Genomic DNA, 19,643 nt, shown 5'->3' with positions numbered 1-19,643 from the left:
CCAAGGTCATGAAACTGCTAAGTGCCAGAGACCAGTCTTGAGCCCAGCAGACTGACTCCAAAAATCCATGCACGTCACCACCGAGCTATCCTCACAGCAAGGAAGACTTGGCACACTCTAAGTAGTGAGACTGAAGTTTTTATTGGGGAAGTAGTAGCAAAAAATAAGGCTAGAGGGGTAGGCGGGAACTGGATCCAGAAAGGCCAGCGTCCCAGGCCAAGAAGTGCCAATTCCATCCTGAGAGTCATGGGGATGCATGGGAGGGTCTTCAGCACAGAGTCACAGAGCAGACAGCTAAATGCTGCAGAGTGCCCTCTACATGCCAGGGAGCGCCTTAAGCACATACACCCCATTCAACCCCCCAAGCAACCCACGGAGGTAGATACAGTTATTTTTCCCACTTGTAAAAGTGAAGCACAGACTGGTTGAGCGACTAGCCCGAGATGGCACAGCTAGCTAAGGAGGAGAGCCGGCTTCCGAGCGAGCGGCCCAGCTCCCACGGCGACGCCACCCCGCCCGCAGGGAGGCCCGGAGAAGCGCTCGCTCTGGGTGTGCTGACTGGGCTGGAAAGCAGCCCAGCTGGAAAAGGCGGGTGGCAATACCTGCCCTGGGGCTCCCGTCACTGCCTCATGTTCCTTAGGCGAGCAAGTCAGCTCAGGGAGGTTAAGAGAATCCGCTCTAGCCCACGTGGTGCGTGTTAGAGATGAGATTCAATTTCAGGGCTGTCACATTCAAAGGCCCTTGGATTTACAGTGTCTGAGGCCGCCTCCTGCTATTTCAATTTCAACAAAATTATCACAAATCCCAAATTATCTGGGTCTAAAATAATGAGGTCTTGTTCTCTGTAAATTCAGCATTCGAGTACGATCACACTAAGTGTTTAAGCGTGTCAGATAATTATCCACAAATTGCCGTGTTTCCCCATCTCCGAGAGCGCATGGCTCTCCCCCGGCTAATGGCTGTAACGAGAGACGGCAGAGCATGTCACTATTTCTAGCTGATAAGCGTCATCGCACTGAACAGGTGATTATGAAAAGCATGACGTCTGCTCTCTTATGAGTTGTTTTTAATATGAAATTGATCTTGAAATGCAACCAAAGTAAATGCTATAGACTTGTTTTCCTTTCTACTCTCTTTTATCTGAGTATAATTTGAGTTTTGATGAATGCTCCTCATTTCTATTCAATATCTGGCTTCCTGGTGAAATCCCATACCGAGACAGGAAATGTTACACTGTAGAAGGAATTAGAAATTCTCAGCCCCTGGCATATGGATTCCAGCCGTCTGCTTAAGAAACACTGCAGTTCTGCATTCAATGGAAAGCCAGGCCTGGGTTGCTCAGCAAAGAAAATCATGGGAAGCACCACTGCCTACTTTAAGGGTGCCATCCCTCTCCAGGGATCTCCTCTGGGTGTTGAGGGGTGCGGATGAGAGACAGTGCTTTATTAATGTCTTATTAATTGCAACCTACCCCGAAAGTTTTCTAGCTCCTGGGGTACCAGCCACTAGCCACAGGTGGCTGCTGAGCACTTGAAAGGTCTGAACTGAGATGCGTCAAGCATATTTCTTCTCACCTTTGTTAAGGCAGCTTCTAGAAAAGTTAAAATAACATGTGTGCTTTGCAAAGCACGGTGTGTATTTTGTTTTGTTAAACATAAAGCAAGTCCTCTTGCAAGAAATTTACGACACCTTGCTTTTCCTCTACTTGATACAGTCTTCAAAGAGATACTGTGAGTGAGTTTACCAAGACCCAATATCCTTACCTTGCAAAATGCTGCAAGACAAAAGTGTTTTCCCTCTGGATGCCAAAGATCATTTCCTAGTTTTAAACAGTCTAGGAGGCTGACTCCAAGCCATTCTCCAATCTCATCTAGTCACATCTCCAAACACAGGATACGTTTTAGAGGAATATCTAGAATCCTTCCCTCAACTATAAAAGCTATTTATATAAGCAAAATGTCCACGTTATGAAATGATAATATTCTACCTACAAAAAGGTATCTTAAATTAGTTCATTATCCCTAAATAAAATTAAAAGTATAGTTCAACTAGATTTAAATAAATACTTGAATGTTTGCTTATCCGTGCCCAATATCCTTCAAAATAGGCCACATTAAAAAATGGTATCTCCAAATGAGTCAGGTGATGATACAGGAACACAGTGCAAAGTACCCAATATACGATTTCTCTTTTTTAAGTTTAAAACTGGGAAATCACCAGTGAAGGAAGGACCATCACTAACCACAGGAAGAGAACTGTCATATTAACCAGCAGGACTCCGTTGTTTAATAGAATTAGGAGAGGCCCCAGGGGGCAGTGGAGAGTTACTTTACCGTGTCACTGGCAGTTCTACTCTAGGGAGATTTAATGACTCTGAGTTGTTTGCACTACTTTCAAGTGACCCAGGAAGCCCTTTCTCAAGGCTTCTAAAAACTGGCAGGATCAGAAGTTTAGGTAAGAAGTGAACTGTCTGTGATTTGACTGAAGCCAGATAAATGTGGTGATGATATGGTTTAAAGGAATGAGTTCACTCAACTGGAGAAAATTTTAAGCCCCAAATACTCCCAGTCTATCTCACTTGGAGGCCCACAGGTGATCTTCAGAGTGTATCGGCTAGAATCCACTTCAGAATTGCCAACAGAGTTTTATTTTTCACAAATAGCAATGCAGCCACTTCCATTCACTTAGCATTTTGTTCACAATGGCATTATTGCAGAGAGGGATAGAGCCCACACATAGCGGCGTCTTCCCCTCCTTCCCAAGCACACAGACACTCTGCTCTATTGTCAGGTGTGGCTACGGACTGAGGTCTGCCCGAGGCCATGGGAGCCACAGTGACATGCACCACTTTCAGGTCTGGCCTGTAAAAGCCTCCCAGGCATGACCTACCTTTCCTTCCCCATCTACAAACTGTAGAGTGGTGAGGATTCTGAAAACCAAGAAGTAGTCACAGTCTCAAGACTAAAGGTAAGTTACTGTGGGGAGCACAACCCCACTCATCCCCGACTCAGTGAAAACAGTATGAGTCACAGATAGGAACTGATTGTTGGACGTACTGAATGCTTGGAGTTTGCCTGTTAACAGCAGCCATCATGTTTTCTTGCCTCAGACAAGCAGCTTCCTAAGTGTTAGCCCTTGGACCCTACAGTTTTCCCATTTAGGAGCTAAGGGTGAGAAGAAATTTGAAAATGTCATTATGTCTATTAACAAATGAGTTAACAAGAACAGGTTACATGACTGGTTCACTATCACGAGACAAAGTGTAACCCAGATGCCCTGGCAAATAAGCAACTAGACAGAAATCAGATTGGGCCAGAGCAGTGGAAACAAGCACGGAATTCAGTGTGGTCGTGTTGAAAGGCAGCTGTGTTTTATGGACTAAGCTTTGAGCAATGGCCAACAGGGCGGATGCCCTCTGCCATGAGCATATCTGACTTTATTCTATAAAACAGAGGAGCGTGCAGGAGGCTGAGATGAAGACACCATCACCATGTAGGGGGTAGGATGACGCAGAAAGGTGAAAGGCAAGTGTAACCACAACGCACTCTACTGCTCACGACTAGTTAAGCATGCCACCAATATCTTACTCAGCTCTACCCCCAAATTACCTGGACGTTTGCAAATTATTTGTAAATGTTTTTCAACGTATGCTTTGTTTCCTTAATAAAGACTGGAGTCAAGAGAAGCCCCTAAGCATTAAGAAGTATCTGGGCCGGGCAGGTGCAGCAACAGGGCTTGCCCAGGCTCCTGGCTGCTCTGCTCTCACAGCGCCATAGTCATAAGAGGGACCAGATCCACTGAAGCCAAACTTGCCTTAAAATATGGCACCCTACCAGGTGCTATAGGTTTGTTTGTTGTTGTTGTTCTACTAAGATAAATACACTTTGTAGATATTGAGCTGCTATGGGCATGTCAAGTACAGCTGGCACCATTCTAGAATAGTACTAGTTGTTAAATATTTTGAATATTTTGGGAATTATTGCTCCTGAAACAGATCATAATCCAGCAGATAGCCTAGAGATTCACTATAACATCTTTCAGTAGTGTTGCCTAAAGAAAGGCTCCTGGTCCATTGAGAATTGTTACTTAGGAAAGAAATACAGTCTTATATTGATTGCTCAACAGAAAGTCAATGTTCAGTAGCCTGTTTTAAAAATAAAATTGACTGATATATATTTATTTGGCTCTGCTAATCTCATGAGTCATTTCAGATGTGACAATTATGGACAGCAAACATCTATGTGCAACCTCGAAATGCACTCAGAAGAATCAGCACTTGTCTAAGTGTCAGAACGCCACACCCTTTGAGACACAGGCTGGTTTAACATGTTTCCCTCGAGCCCCTAGGGATGTCGTTACTGTCCACTGGGCTGCAAACTTGAAAAGGTAAGCACGGCTCTGTAAGTGATGGAAAGTGCTTTAAGTGCACCCAGGAGGCTTCCTCCCCCCCCGCCCCCCAGTAGAAATTCACTTCAAGGAAAAGAATATGAATGGCCAGAAGGAGACTATATCAAGGTCAGCCTTGTTAAATCAAAATAACACAACTGATACGTTGTGTCTTGTGCCACACTAGACAACTGATACGTTGTGTCTTGTGCCACACTAGACAACTGATACGTTGTGTCTTGTGCCACACTAGACAACTGATACGTTGTGTCTTGTGCCACACTAGACAACTGATACGTTGTGTCTTGTGCCACACTAGTCCCCTTCCCTTGCCCCGGTCTTGTCACTGTTGCTGGTTTCAAGGCTGCGGGACAGCTCCTGTGTCTGCCTTCGCTTCTTTGACAAACTCATGAACATAATGTCTCTTGATAACTCAGACTAGACAATCAGTTTCATTTTCTCGTTTCAGTCACATTTTTCAAAGAAAGCATCGTTAAACGTTAAGCATAATAATCTTCCCTGGGCCTAGAGAATCTTCCTTCTCTGAAAATTAAATCAGCATTATCAAGTGCGCCCCACTTTTAAGACTATAACAAATATAGCCATGATTATATTTAGTAAGAGGACTATTGATGGGAATTTGTATGACAGCGGCTTTGCAAAAAGGTTTGAAGTTATTTAAATACTGTTGAACCCTGGAATCGATACACAAATACTCATGGTAATATTACTACCAAACTTCCTTCGCCATTACTAATAATAGTGCATCCAGGCCAGGTAAGCATTTCTGGAGCTGGAGGAGTGGGGGTGCGAGGGTCTTTACTGTGCTGTCTTCTCCAGCCTCCGGGGAAAATCAGAGTGGAAGGATGGTTTTAAGTTTCTTTGTTTCTGTACTCAAGTCACAGCTCTTCCCCAAGGTCAAGGCAACACGATCATTCCCATACTGACCCACAGCTATTTTCTACTGATTCAAACCTATGGGACTGGAGAGGAAAATGCCATCGATCCAGCCTCCGCAGGCAGTGGCAGAGGAACAGTCCATCTCTATGAAACAAAGGGACCCTAAGTTCATCTGTGTCTCGTTGAAAGTGGAAGGACCAGCAGAGAAACGGATTCCCTGCTGCTCTGAGTCACATCACGGAATCCTGGTCTGAGACTCATAAATGTTCCCCATGGTCGCAGAGGAGCCAGGACAGCGTCCCACTCAGCAGCACGTCACACCGGGATGGGCGGGTGTCTACGGAGGTCTCTTAGAACATGAGGGGCAGGGTTATGTCTCTAGTAACTTGTGTTTCCCTTGCTGACTCGACTGCAGGCATGTTAAGAGCCTTCTAGCCCTAAACCACGCCTATATTACAACTGCTGAGTAAATAAGTGAATGAAAGTGAAAAGGGACCAAAAAATAAATAAATTTCGAAATAGATGCAGAAAAATAGATGCAAAAAAGAAGCCACACTTGGGCTGTTTTGCTTCTCAACTTAGGCTAAAGGATTTGATAATTTTTGATACAATGATGTTTGATATCCATAGGATATTCAGTATCCATGGGGCACATTCAGTACCCATATTCCTATGAAACATAAGCTAGAATAAATAAATGTTCTATGAACAATAGATCATGTCTTTGAACTTAAATAGCAAGCCCATTGATGATTTTCTAAAACATGAAAACTGACATGATAGAAGCATTTACTTTGCAATTTTAATTTTTCTGTGGTTTTATGAATGGTGGTGCAGATTCAGGAGTAATTAATTCATCAAGCCACAAGAGCAGAGCTGATTTGTGTCAGATGAACTAGCCAATTCTCTTTTTGCACCAATATATACTTACTGAGCACCCAGGAAGCACATGGTCTTATGTCCGTGGAAAAGGCTAGCAGGTAAACAGCAAAGCTTAACAAGGAGTAATACATTAAACACTATAATCAGAATGGAGAGGAGAAGAATTATTCTGAGAAGATTAAGGAAAAATGGGGTTGGAGCGAGACTAGGAAGGATGGACAGGATTTCCATTAGAAGAGGAGCATGGAAGAAGTCGAGCCAGTGCATTAAATGGTACCAAGAAAGGGAAGCGGGCTTGAGAGGCTCCGGGCTGGCCTCCTGGGAGAACGGTTAGTGAACCGGCACGTGTGACTGGTGAGGTAATGGGCACAGATGATACTGTAAGAGAGGAAGCTCCGGATATTCAGATGCGGCCACGTGGCTACAGGGTCTTGAATGCTAAAGAGTTTAGATTTTATTCAGTAGGAATCAGCTTTTCTAGCAGAAAACCGGGCCGTCCTTCTGTAGCCCACTCCTCGGGTCTATACCTCTTTAAGCCTGGATTGATGGTTCTGCATATTCCTGACAAACTATTTCTTAACATTGTGTGTTGAAAATTTTATCACTGTGTTAACGACATTTTCTGGTAACTGAACTGAGCCAAAAAGTATTTTGTCAGCCACATCCACATGAGTCCTGTCTTTATGTTCATTTTTGTATGGTTAAACCATCTAATAGTCATAGGACATTTTTGAAAGTCACCTAGCCACCTGACCTGGTTCAATTATTTCAATGTGATCCTGAAAAAAATCTTCAACACTACCAAGGGGACACCTTTTCACTTCACCTTCCTCAAGTGGGGACTTTTAAGTGGCTCTGATTGCTAGAAGTGTAGTCCACATTTGTTGGAAAGATTTTTCCTATTGACAGAGTCTAATCCCGAGCTAACTCTAATCTACCTGCTTCCTAACTTTATAAATGAATCGAGTGTGAGAAATGTTATGAAACTGCTCTATAACCAGAGGAGCACTCTTAGAAATATACTCACAACTCTTATCTATTTATCAATATCAATGTGTTTTTACAAAGGGCCTGGCTCAAAATGTGTCAACATGGGTCAAGCCATCCTAGAACGTCGGTCAATCTTGCCTCCCGCCCTTCTCTCTAACATTTTGTCTCTACACCTAAAGGCAGAATTTTAGATGGAATCTTCCTGAATGCTTCCTCATCGCAGTAACCACGTTTGGAAACTACATATAGAGCACTGTAAGTACTTTTGCCAAAGGCTTTCCTATTCCCCTGCTATTTGCTTTAAGATCCTCAAATATAATCTCTGATTCACAGCCCAGCAGTTTATCAATGTTATTATCATCAGTGATGTCTTATTAAAACAACTTACCTCTCCATTCTCCCTCTGCCTCTCCCCCTTCCACGTTGCCTGTGAGTCTCCGGAAGCATCTTTGTGCATGGGAGACACCTATGTCACTTATTTAATTTAGGGTTTCATTTCCATCGTTAACATGAGCTGTCGCATTAATCTCTCTGTTTATATTATACAAACCTTCTCTCGCCTTCTGTTCCTGACTTTGTGTCTTTCTTGAACAATTTATCCAGCTTCCCATCAAACAGAGACTTCTGGGAAGCAGGGTGTCTGCACAGGGACCTCAATGCCAACCTGCTCATAATGAGTGACTTCAGAGCCTTGGAATAAGCTGAAGGGCCTTAGAATAAACACTCACCTACATTCCGGGAACTTCCACAGTGAACTGAATTTCATTGTAATGATTTTCTTTGAAAGCCAGTCACCCATTAGCAATGCAGACTCCACCTGAAAGTCAGTTTGCATATCTCCCTTTGGAAGCTGTGTTTTACTCAGGCTGGGTGGGAGTAAGGCTTGAGTGGGCTAAGCACCTCTGGATCCCAGGCAGGCTTTTTTTTGCTTTTATGTAAAACCTTCTAGATACACAGTGCATATTTTATTAGAAAGGAATCTTGATGTGCTCACTCATCAGAAAACTATAAAACTGAGCACCATAACATCTTTAGCTTTTTTTTTTGCTAAATATTGGTTAAACAGAGATTCTTAGCCATGGCCTGCAGGAAACAGACAAGGGAACAGTCAATGGCAATACAGGGTTATAGGGACTGGGGTGGTGTTTGGAGGATGTCTTTATGCAGAGAAGGGTTGTGCACTCAGCCTGAGACCAGGGAGGGCTTCCAGGACTTGAAAGGGAAGGAAAAATGAAACTACGCTGACATAAACTGTAAAGTCACTAACGGGCCTCCTCACGCGGTTTGAAAATAAAACGCTGGGCAAGGGAAGTTTAATGAATCTACTTCTCTAGAAAACAGAAGGACACGGAGGGGACACTAGGCATGCGACACCACCCACAGTCTCCGCAAACGCCGAAGGATGCTGAGCCAGGGCATCACACTAGCTGGGCGACAGTCTCTGGAGTGACGCTTCCTGCGGTGGAGACGGTGGGAGCAGGCAAAGGGCTACTGAGGTGATGCGCCAGTAACACCCTCAGCTAACCCTGGGCTCGGATTTCCCGCTTAATTCTGAATTTACTAAACAAAAAGGGGGTCTCTGCATATCTTTCATTTAAGAAAGAAGATGAAACTCCAGACGCCAAGATTTTGCTACTTCTTAACAAAAGTTGTTGGCAGAGTCGGGGCAGGGGGTTTCTTTCCCCTTCATCTGACTACCCTAAGAGCAACTTCCCCTTGGCCTCCCGGCCTGCCCTCTCCTTCTTCCCTGTCTGTGAGCTGGAGGGAGGACCTGGACATGGGCAGCCCCCTTACTCACGCCCTGGGGACCAGCAGGCCCACAGGAGACACCCACTCTGGGCTGTTCCTCCCGCCCTAAGGGGAGTCGAGGGGGCCCATGTGCAGATGCTCCACGGGCTGCCTTGGACCACCTGTGACTGGCTGCAGGAGCCCAATGTAGGGGATCAATATTATGGATACTATTGTCAGGTACATAAGCCACGTTCTCGGCCATAATCTTTATCAGTATTGATACTGACATTTTGGTCTCCACTTGCTTGATTTCTTTATACGTCTCTCATTGGTTCTGAATGCAGGTGGGGAAAACCAGGGTATCATTTGTGGCACTCCCCAAACCTCGCCAGCTATCAGAATCAATGGACATACTGGGCCCTAAGATATTGTTCGCCTCAGGTACCCTGATAAGGCTGAGTTTCTGAACCCACAAAGCAGAGAGTCTGATCTTCAACCACGTGGATGAATAAACACAGCGTCAGCCTGTAATGAGAGGGAACTACGAAGCCAATCCCCAGAGAAGCAGAAAGGAGGCAGAGGGACAGTGCTGTCACCGCTCCAGCTCCCGCAGCGTCTGCTCCTCCGTCTCAGGCCCCTTTAGCCTTCAGGCTCTGTGACACACCTGGAAAGCTCACTAACAGCTCGGAGATGCGGCCAGCTTCAGGAGCACACCACCAGGGCCGACATATGGGGGTCAATGCCCGGGGCCCCCCATATGGGAATTAATGGTGGTAACGAAATGAGATAACACGGTGCACACACCCAGCAAGGTGTCTGGCACATACACACGTGTGACCGCCGTGGAAGCTGAACTGGTCTTTTCCACCCACATGAGAACACAAAAAACTCCTCACGTGGGCATCAGCCACAAGGAGAGCCGGCCTGAGAGGATTCACACCAATTAGTATTGTTTGAGAAACTGCAGGCTTGTGTTTCGCCCGTTAATAGAAGTGTGAACAGAGAGCCGATTCCATGAACAATACCATGTCCAGAAAAGCTCTTACGCGTTAAAAAAAGAAAAGGGGAATTAGTTCAAGCCCGGAGATTCCTGTCTACCTCCCTCTGTAAATGTCTCAGTTTCAGGTGGGGAAGTCACCTATAAAATGCATGCCCTGCAACCGAGACACAAATTTGGATACAGGGAGACAGGCACTGCAGGTTAGGGTCCAGACCCCCATAATAAAGCGAGAATCACAATAAAGGGAAGATCGCAATAAAGTATCATTTTGCAGGTAGAGGGTCTTTCCTTCAGTTTCTTAAAAATGCAACACTGTGGAGCGCAATAAAGGGCAGTGCAGTAAAATGAGGTCTGGCTGCGGGCACCTCGTGAATGCCCCTCCCCGTGATCACCGCACCGCTAGCAATACTGCCCTCAGTTTTCCTGGCACTCGATGAAGACTCTTTGGAACATGCTTCTTTAATAAGGCTTTGAAATAACATCGTTGGATAAACACAGAAGGTGGCATGAACCCAACTTTGCCACGTAAAAAGGCAGAAGTTACAACTGGCCAGGGATAAAATGAGGTCTAAGCCTCAACTCTCCAACCTGTTCGTCCAGTTCTTCAACGACACTGCCCGTCTCCCCAAGCGACATTCATAAGACAGGGTTCTCCCTCCCTGCTGAGGACAACACACGTGGCCCTGAGGACCACTTTAAGAAAAGCATTTCCCCTAATTCATAACTTTCCGGAAAGACGCATTTTCAGAGCCTGTGGACACCAGGAACATTAGCTGAACTCCTATGTTCCCCACAGTTGGGCTTTCAGATTCCACAAAGGGGAAGCGACCACTTAGCACAGAGGCGTGCGAGGGCTGAGCAAACACAAGCTCGGGGAGCTAGTGCAACTGATACTATTTGACAAGGCGACATAATTCTGAGACAAATGCATTAAAATCAAATCCCTGCGCTGCTCCTCGGATTTACAGCGTGAGCATGCAGGTACCTGCAGTGGGCTCCGTAATCTGGGGAACTCCATTAATGTGCGTGTGGGGGTTGATTTTGCTTTGGAGATACCTTCAATCTTCTTTTAAAAGCTGAGCACCGGTTTCTTTAGCTGCCTCATGGAACTTAAAAAACCACCCACAAATATTACATGTATAAATTCCCACTGTAAGAGATGCGAACACTATTGAATTCATAGCGATAAGAGGATGCTATTTCACCGGCACACGCACACACACGCACACACACACACACACACCCCCATGGGGAAGATGGGGAACAGTTTGCGTGTTTCCAGCGTGTATGCATTTACATAAGTATGTGTACAGACATTTTAAAAGAATAAATTCAACATGTGAGGGTGCTATATGTACTGTCCTGTAGCCTGACCCACAAGTACACCTTTTTCATTCGATCGGAAAGGTGCACTCAGGGCACGTCTCTTTTCCTCTGAAGCCCAGTGGCCCTGCAGCTGGGAAACCAGGAGCAGGAGCCCTGACCGGGCTCAGCCACGGCAGTGGGGAGAGCGGCCCCCCAGGAGTGCCGAGGGCCCCGGCCGGGTGGCAGCGCCCCGCGCCCCCGGGCAGCAGGCCTACCTCTGCAGACGGTCCCGTTCCCCACGTAGCCCGGTTTGCAGGTGCAGCTGTGGCCCTGGACGGTGTTGGTGCAGATGGCGTTCTCATCGCAGTTGTGCTGCCCGCTGCCACATTCGTCGTGCTCTGTCCGCAAGGTGAAAAAGAAAGAGAGGCACCTTTGCTTAAGTTGGAATCACTGATGCTGCAAAAAATTAGCTGGAACTCCCCAAACAGGAGTGACAGTGACTACCGTACAGCGGGGCCTGCAGTTTCTCTGCCTGTTGCAGTTGAAACCTCAACGACTCAAAAAAAAAGGGGTGTTACTCTCCCCACTTTGCAGGTAAAATAAGTGAGTGTCAGAGAAGTCAAGCGACTTTTATTTTTTATTACCGTGATTTGGGATAGAGGATGTCCCTGAAACCTAGTGAACAGAGGCAGGGGATGCTGCTAAGCGTCTTACAGCACACAGGACAGCCCACCTCAACAAAGAACCCCTCGACGCAAAGCGTCGGTGCCGAGCTGGGAAACCCTTCCTCTAAGGTTAGAGAAAGAAAAGGGGGCGAACCTATACGAGGGATTCTGTGGCTTCTTTCGAACAAAGAGGGTGACACTGAAAAGGAAGGCAGTTACTACGGCCTGGCAAAGGAGCGCTGGCCAGCAGGTATTTTCCAAGGACTGGCACTGGCACAGGGAATGTTGGCCAGCATGGAGCGGGGCTCTGAGCAGAACAGCGATTGACTCACAAGACTCTAAGGGCTTTCGGCAGTTTAGCTCTAATTTTCCATAGAACCCGCTTACATAGGGTTCAGAATTTAACCTCTGGGTTAAAGGTGTAGTACTGTGGTTATATTCAGGGTGGGGCAGAAGTAAGTTTACACGTGTTTGTATAGAAAATAATACAGTAGTTAATAAATAATAATACAAAAATAAACTCTGCATTTCCCATAATCATAACCTACTTTTGGCCCACCCTCTATATATGCAAATTTTAGTGGTGACCTCTTTAAACCGCAAGATGTGGGGGGGAGATCTAATACTACAAATGGACTGAAAGATTCCAAGTAAGAAATGAAGATTTCACAGATAACTATACTTTCCGCTTATAATCAGGAAACTTAAAGTCACCTAAATGACTACTCTCTGAATAAATCAACAATATGGGAAAGTGTGTGTCCTCTAATCCCTTTAACATCTGCTAGTATAACTTTTCAGAAATCTTAGGAAGAAAAATCAGGTAGGGTTATTAAATCATAAAAGGTTATAACACAAGAATTGAAGTCCAAACTAGAAACCCCAAAGAAATATCACTAATTGAACAAAACTAAAAGTTCAATACAATTTGTTAACTATTGTGTCCTGTTAGATCAATGCAGCAAACAACTGAGATATCATCTGTCTTCATTAATTTTTATTCTAAATTTCCTAAGAGACCCAGGAATGAGAAAGGTTAAATTCTACAAAGTGGAGCTGTTTTAATCATGCAATTAAACTAGAAGCACACACATATGGCTCTGGATTTAACACCTTGGATTTTTCCAACAGAAATTCTTCTTCAGGCCTCAAGACCAACCCGGATGCCAGTGAGAAATGTGCAGAGGTTAGCAAGCACCGGGAAGGAAGGAGAACACTTATGAGGGCACACTTCTCATCTGCGCTACGGTCATCTCCAGCAAACTCCAGAAACAGCATGACCCCGCGGGTGTCTGATTGAATTTACACACCTATCACACACCTGATATGAGCAGGTGTAACGCCAGATGATTTTAGGGACAAAAAAAAAAAGTCTAAGGATATAGACTTTGACTCCCAGAGCTTTCCCACCTCCTTATTTAATTTCACTTAATAAATAATTATTAGTGTCTGCACTGGGAATACAAAATTGAGTAGGTAGCCCGACTGGTGTGGCTCAGCGGTTGAGCATCGACCTAGGATCCAGGAGGTCACAGTCAATTCCCAGTCAGGGCACATGCCCGGATTGCGGGCTCCATCCCCAGTGAGGGGCGTGCAGGAGGCAGCCGATCAACGACTCTCTCTCATCATTGATATTTCTATTTCTCTCTCCCCTCCTTTCTCTGAAATCAATAAAAACATATTTTAAAAACAAAAACAAAAATGAGTAGATATGATCTTGTCTCACATGAACATTTTAATAGGGTCCACTGGATGGCAATGTGTAACACAAGGGAGGAGAGATAAGAGTTTAAGTAGGTGACCTTATATTTTATCATACAAACAACATTGTAGAGTCCAAGGGGGTTCTGCTAATAATTACACGGGGATAACAGGCATAACTCAGAATGACCTAAGCAAACCTCTAAGTGTGGGCATGCCAGATAAGAGCAAAGACGGACTAAGAGTTCATGTCAGGAAAGAAATTTCTGCTAGTAGGGAGAAAAGCCTTCTTGCAAAATATAGCGTTGAACCAGTCTTTTAAAAATGGTCATGGCCCTAGCCGTTTGGCTCAGTGGTTAGAGCATCGGCCATGGATTGAAGGGTCCCAGGTTCAGTTCCAGCCAAGGGCACATACCTTGGTTACAGGCTCGATCCCCGGTCCCAGTCAGAGCACGAGTGGGGGGCGACCAATCGATGTGTCTCTCTCATATCGATCGATGTTTCTCTCTCTCTCTCCCCCCTACTTCCACTCTCTCTAAAAAGCAATGGAAAAAATATCCTCAGGTGAGTATTAAATAAAAAAGTTAATTAATTAATAACATGGCCATGACTTTATTAGCCAGATTTGCCCATGAAGGGCACTCCAGAAAAAAGAAGTATGAAGAAAGGCATTGTTTTATGCAACATTCCAAAAGTTTGGTCCATCCGTTCCTGCCTGATCTTCCTTTCAGCTTGCTGAGGCATAACTGACACATAAAATTCTACGATGTTTAGTGTGCAGTGTGACGGTTTCATACATTACACATTGTGACAGGATTCTCCCCACTGGGTTAATGGACACACCTACTGCTGCTGGTCTCATCTGCTAATGCTATTGGAGCAAACCCTCTTCTCTGATCAGGCGGCCCCGTGACTGCCCTGCACATGTAGGAGTTCAGTCCTGTCTGGTCAGGCTGTTTCCCTGACAGAATGTTCCTCCCCGCGCAGCGGGGACACCTGTGCTCCTGCCCGGCGTCGCCCACCACTCCACGGCCACGCTCTGGCCAGGAAGCTTTCTTCGCCTGCTCTTCTAACCACGTGAATTTTACCCATCTTGAAACGTTTATTAAGTTCAGTATCTTTACCTCTTTGGAGGCAATCACATCACAATATATAGTGATATTTATGAGTTTTATCATTAATGTCTTACTAGCTAATCAACTTTGAAGAGAGGAATTACAGCATAATTTCTACAACCCTGACGTTTTCAGCCATCCCCACTTCGTATAATGGTATTGAGCCTACAGAGTGTCTAGCATTGAGCCAAACATTGTACAGATATCATTTAATTATCTCGCCAATCATATGAAATTAAGTTTGCTCATTTCACAATGAAGTAACTGAGACAAGAAGGCATTAAACGACTTGCTTAAAAGATCACAAAACTGGTCAGAGGGGGAGCTCTGATTTGTGACTCTAGACACCAGGGGTGACCTCCACATCACTGGGCAGCTGGAAGCAACCCGGGTGTGGCTGAAGCTATGCCAAGACGCATGGGAGTGATTCCACAATGCCAGGAATGAAGGCAGGTGTTGTTTTCTATACTGGCCCCAAATTCCCACTCAAGAACGGACCCCTCCCCAAAGGGCACTTCCTCGCTGCGTGAACTGGGGTCCCTCAGCCGATCTATGTCTTAGTTTCCTAATATGTACAATGTAATAATAAGAGAACATATCTGGGGTGGTTGTGAGGATTAAATTAATACTGCAGGTAAAATACTTATCGCAGCACATTGCTCCCTAAGTGGAAGCTATTTTAGTGTCGTCGTTGCTACTGCGATTACTGCCACTAGTAGTCCTGCTTCTACTATCACTGGAACTGCTATTCCTATGACTACGGCGGTTACTTGGGAGCAGACTTCATTGTTTGAATGGTGGTAAAAAGTGGTTAAGAAAACTTTCTCTTTCCTTTCTAGGCTGGTAGTTCAGGCAGAAAGGCAGGGAACAGATATGATTTTGAAGACAATTAAATTAGAGTACCTCTCTGAAGATCCAAACAAGTATTTGCTTAGATTCAATTATGGTCCCCAAGAAACAACGCTATGGATTAGGAAGGTGAAGGATGGATGCTTAAGACGGTTGATGTACGGCCTGTGTTTGATTATAGTGTGTTTGGAGCGTCAGACCTCTCAGGACAAAGGGGAATGATGCTAATCACGACTGTGATGCTGGCTGATACTTGCTGAGAGCTCAGGAAACACTGCCACTGCCCATAGTTCCTCTCTCTTTCCTCTTTCCCTTTACAGGGTAGCTCAGAAGGACTGATTACTGGATTGTAATCAATTGCAATCCATAGCCCTCATCAATTAACACATTGTTTCCCTTAGAAAATGAATCAGGACTCACACAACCCACTGAAACAGTCAGTTCAGCTGTGGCTGCCAATGCCTCATGTCTAGGGTCTGGCTGGCCCGGGGCTTTACTTCCTTCAAAGAAATCTCTTTTGTATCTTACAAAAGGGTCACAATAACCTCACTGGGATATGCCAAGCAGGCCTTATCAGTCATGTTTTACAGATGAGGGAGTTGGGGTCTGGAGTGCATAAGAGGCTTTTCCTTTAAGGACATAGGTAATAAGTTTTCCACCTGGAAGTCAAACCCCCACCTTCTCAATCCCTGTCCTGCATTCTTTCCAAAACCCCACTTCAGTTTGTGATAAAAAAGAGATCTACAATGTTGGCCACAGTGTTGATCGTATTTACTTTTAAAAAAATAATTACATCTCTGCTGGTGTGGCCCAGTGGTTGAGCGTCGACCGGTGAACCAAGAGGTCACCGGGTCGATTCCCGGTCAGGGCACATGCCCTGGTTGCGGGCTCAGTCCCCAGTAGGGGGCGTGCAGGAAGCAGCCGATCAACGATGTTTCTCTCTCATCGATGTTTCTATCTCTCTACCTCTCCCCTTTCCTCTCTAAAAATCAATACAAACATATTTTTAAAAAATAGAGATTTACAGGAACCTGCAAAAGTAGTACAAAGAGTCCGTTGTGCCCTTCCCCCCTCAATACCATCTTATATAGCTGTAGTCCAACATCAAAAACAGAACACTGACACTGGTATATCACTGTAAACTGGCCACAGACCTAATTCAGTTTACACCGCTTTCTAAACTGCGTTCATTGTGCATGTTGTATGTGTGTGTGCATGGGCATAGTTCCAAGCAGTATCATCCCACATATAAATCGGTGTAACCACCATCACAGTCATGCTACATCTTAGTGTTTGCATCTCCTTTACACTCCCCCACCCCATCACCCCCAAGCCCTGCCGCTGTCAACTACAAACATGTTCTCTATCTCTACAGTTTAGGCATTCAGAGAATGTTATATAAATGGAATTATGCAGTAAGTACATATGAGGTTGACTTTTTCCACTAAGCGTAATGTCCCTGGAGTCCGTCCAGACTGCTGCATGTGTCCGTAGTTTATTCTTCTTAATGCTGAGTAATATTCCATTGTATAGATACATCACAGTTTGTTCAACCATTCACACACTGAAGGACACTTGGATTGCTTCCTGTATTTTGCTATTATGAATAAAGTGCTATGAACATCTGTGTACAGGTTTTTGTGTGAACATACATTTTCATTACTCTGGAGCGAATGCCCAAAGTGTGATTACAGGGTCATCTGATAAGCACATGTTTTGTTTTATAAGGAACTGCCAGATGATGTTTCAGAATGGCTGTGCCATTTTACATTCCCACCAGCACTGTAGGAGTAATCAAGTGTCTCCACATCACTGCCAACATTTGCTATTGTCACTTTTTAAATTTTAGTCACTCCTGCCTGTGTGTTGTGATTCTGCACTGTGATCTGAATTTGCATTTTGCTAATAGCTAGTGATGTTGACCATCTTTCCACATGCTCATCTGCTATCTATATCTTTTCTTTGGTGAAATACCTGTTTGTCTTTTGTTCATTTTATAATTTATTTTTTTTCCATTGACTTTCGAGAACTCTTCATATACTCTAAACATAAGGCTTTGTGGGATATGTTATTTGCACTTATTTTCTCACAGTCTATATATATAGCTTGTCTTTTTACCCTCTGAGCAGTCTTTCACAGTGCAAAATGTTTTACTTTTAATTACATTCAATTTACCTATTTTTCATTTTATGAATAGTGCTTCTAATGTCATATCTAAGAACTCTTAGTATAACCGTAGGCCCAAAGATTTCTCTCCTATTTTTCCTAACAGTTTTGTTGAAAGGGCTACTTTCCTCCATTGAATTGCTTTAGTACTTTTGTTAAAAACCCACTGGTTATATTTGAGTTGGTCTGTTTCTGGGTTCTCTATGCTTCCATTGGTCGGTGTGTCTACTCCTTTGTCATGACACTGCCTTGGTTACTTTAGCTACAGAGAAAGCCCTAATTAGTATCACACACAGTGACTCTTCCCACTGAATTCTTCTTTTTCAAAACTGTTTTAGTTACTCTAGTCCCGCTGCATTTTTACATGAATTTTAGATTAAGCTGATCCATTCCTATAAAGTCTTCTAGAGATTTTAATAGGAATTGTGTTAAACATATAGATCAATTTGTGGAGAATTGGCATCTTTATTATAGTGAGTCTTCCCATCCATGAACACTATTGACTCATGCTTTGACTTTTTTCATCGGAGTTTTATAGTTTTCAGCATACAAACCCTGTACATGTTTTATTAGATTTATAACTAGGTGCTTCATTTACTTTGGAGCAACTGTCTATGATACGTTTTTAACTTGGGTTTCTGCACATCATTTGCTAGCATATAGTAATAAAATTGATTTTTGTGTTGTTGGTTTTATACTTTGAGACCTTGTTGAACTCACGCATTCTACAGTATTTTATTGCAGATTCCTCAGGACTGTCTATATAGACGACTCCGCCACCCGTAAGAAGGACCCGGCCTGTTTCTTCCTTTCTAGGCCGCATGCTCGCTTCCCTTTCGTTAGCCTGTTGGGCCGGTGAGGCTTCCAGTAGCAGGTGGCACAGGAGTAGAGCTGGTATCACTGGTTTCTGTCAGTCTTCGGAGAAAGCACCCCATCTTTCACCTTGAGTAGACTGTCAGCTCCATGCCATCCTGCCCGCGGGTGCTGGGTGGAGGTGGAGGTTCGCTCCCTGCTGGTGGCCCTGAAGGTGACGCTGGGAGAGAGGGGCCTGCAGGGCACTGCCCGTTTGGCCGTCTCATTGCTGGGTGGGCGCAGGCCGAGCTCCACGCCGGGCAGCCTCCAGCTTGTGCAGAGAACGAGCCAGAGCACCGCCTGCTTCTGCCGAGCAGGTGACTCAGGACTCAGCGGGGCAGGTATTCTGTCCCTGGGGCTCTTCCCACAGAAGAGAGGAGCTGCCTTTTCGTGGAGCTTCTCCCCATGCCTGCGGGCGGTTTCAGGCTGAGGCCGCCTCTGTCCCTCCTCAGACGGGCCTTGTCCTCCGGGTCCAGGCGCTTGCACATGTTTCCCTCCTGGCCCGGTGAGCGCTGGCTTATCCCTGCCTTGGCTCCTCTCCTCCAGGAGAGACCTGATCTCCTGGAGGGGAAGGTCTCCCTGCAGGGTGCTCACGTGACACCTCTCCTTCGCAGGGCCAGTCCCACTTATAATTTCATGCCTATCAGTGTGTGAGTGTTTTACTGATGTCTGTCTTCTTCACTGAAGCACAAATGAGGAGAGAAAAATATACCTTTCATTTCTTTATCCCGAGCCTCTGGCGGACCTTAGGAAACCTAGCCTAATACTAATACCTATGCGCAAAAGGAAGGAACTTGGGTAGGTAGGAAGGGAGGGAGGGAGGGGGGAGGGAGGGAGGAAGGGAGGGAATGAGGGAAGGACAAAGGCCAGAGAGGAAAAGAGACTGCTACTGTCTTTGGCATCAAAAGTTGCAGAGAGGTCAAGGGGAATTAAGACAAGAAACAGGTAATTGAATCAGGCAGCTAAGGGAAACCTAGAAGAAAAGAGCTTATAAATGAAATATAATCAGGTAATGATATGTTGATATATTTATTTATTACAGTGACTTTGCGAGGGGAAGAGAAAGGGATGTGTTTCAGGAGCTCTCTTCGAGGCAGGACA

General features: G+C 45.0%; 1 protein-coding gene across 6 annotated transcripts in view; it reads right to left on the bottom strand.

Moving 5' to 3' along the window:
* Positions 1 to 19,643, bottom strand: part of NELL1 (neural EGFL like 1) — a 618,076-nt gene that overhangs the window by 223,994 nt on the left and 374,439 nt on the right. For 4 of the 6 annotated variants that reach the window (XM_081154971.1, XM_081154973.1, XM_081154974.1 and 1 more), the window contains exon 14: positions 11,470 to 11,592. The exons of the other annotated variants lie outside the window; for them this stretch is intronic. In XM_081154971.1, coding sequence (XP_081011097.1) covers positions 11,470 to 11,592 — 123 coding nt within the window. The remainder of the gene's footprint in view (positions 1 to 11,469; positions 11,593 to 19,643) is intronic. 6 annotated transcript variants of the gene reach the window in all.

This window comes from Miniopterus schreibersii, assembly GCF_964146895.1.
Source record: "Miniopterus schreibersii genome assembly, chromosome: 12".
Classification (NCBI taxonomy): Eukaryota; Metazoa; Chordata; class Mammalia; order Chiroptera; family Miniopteridae; genus Miniopterus; species Miniopterus schreibersii.
This window is presented reverse-complemented; position numbering and strand designations above follow the sequence as displayed.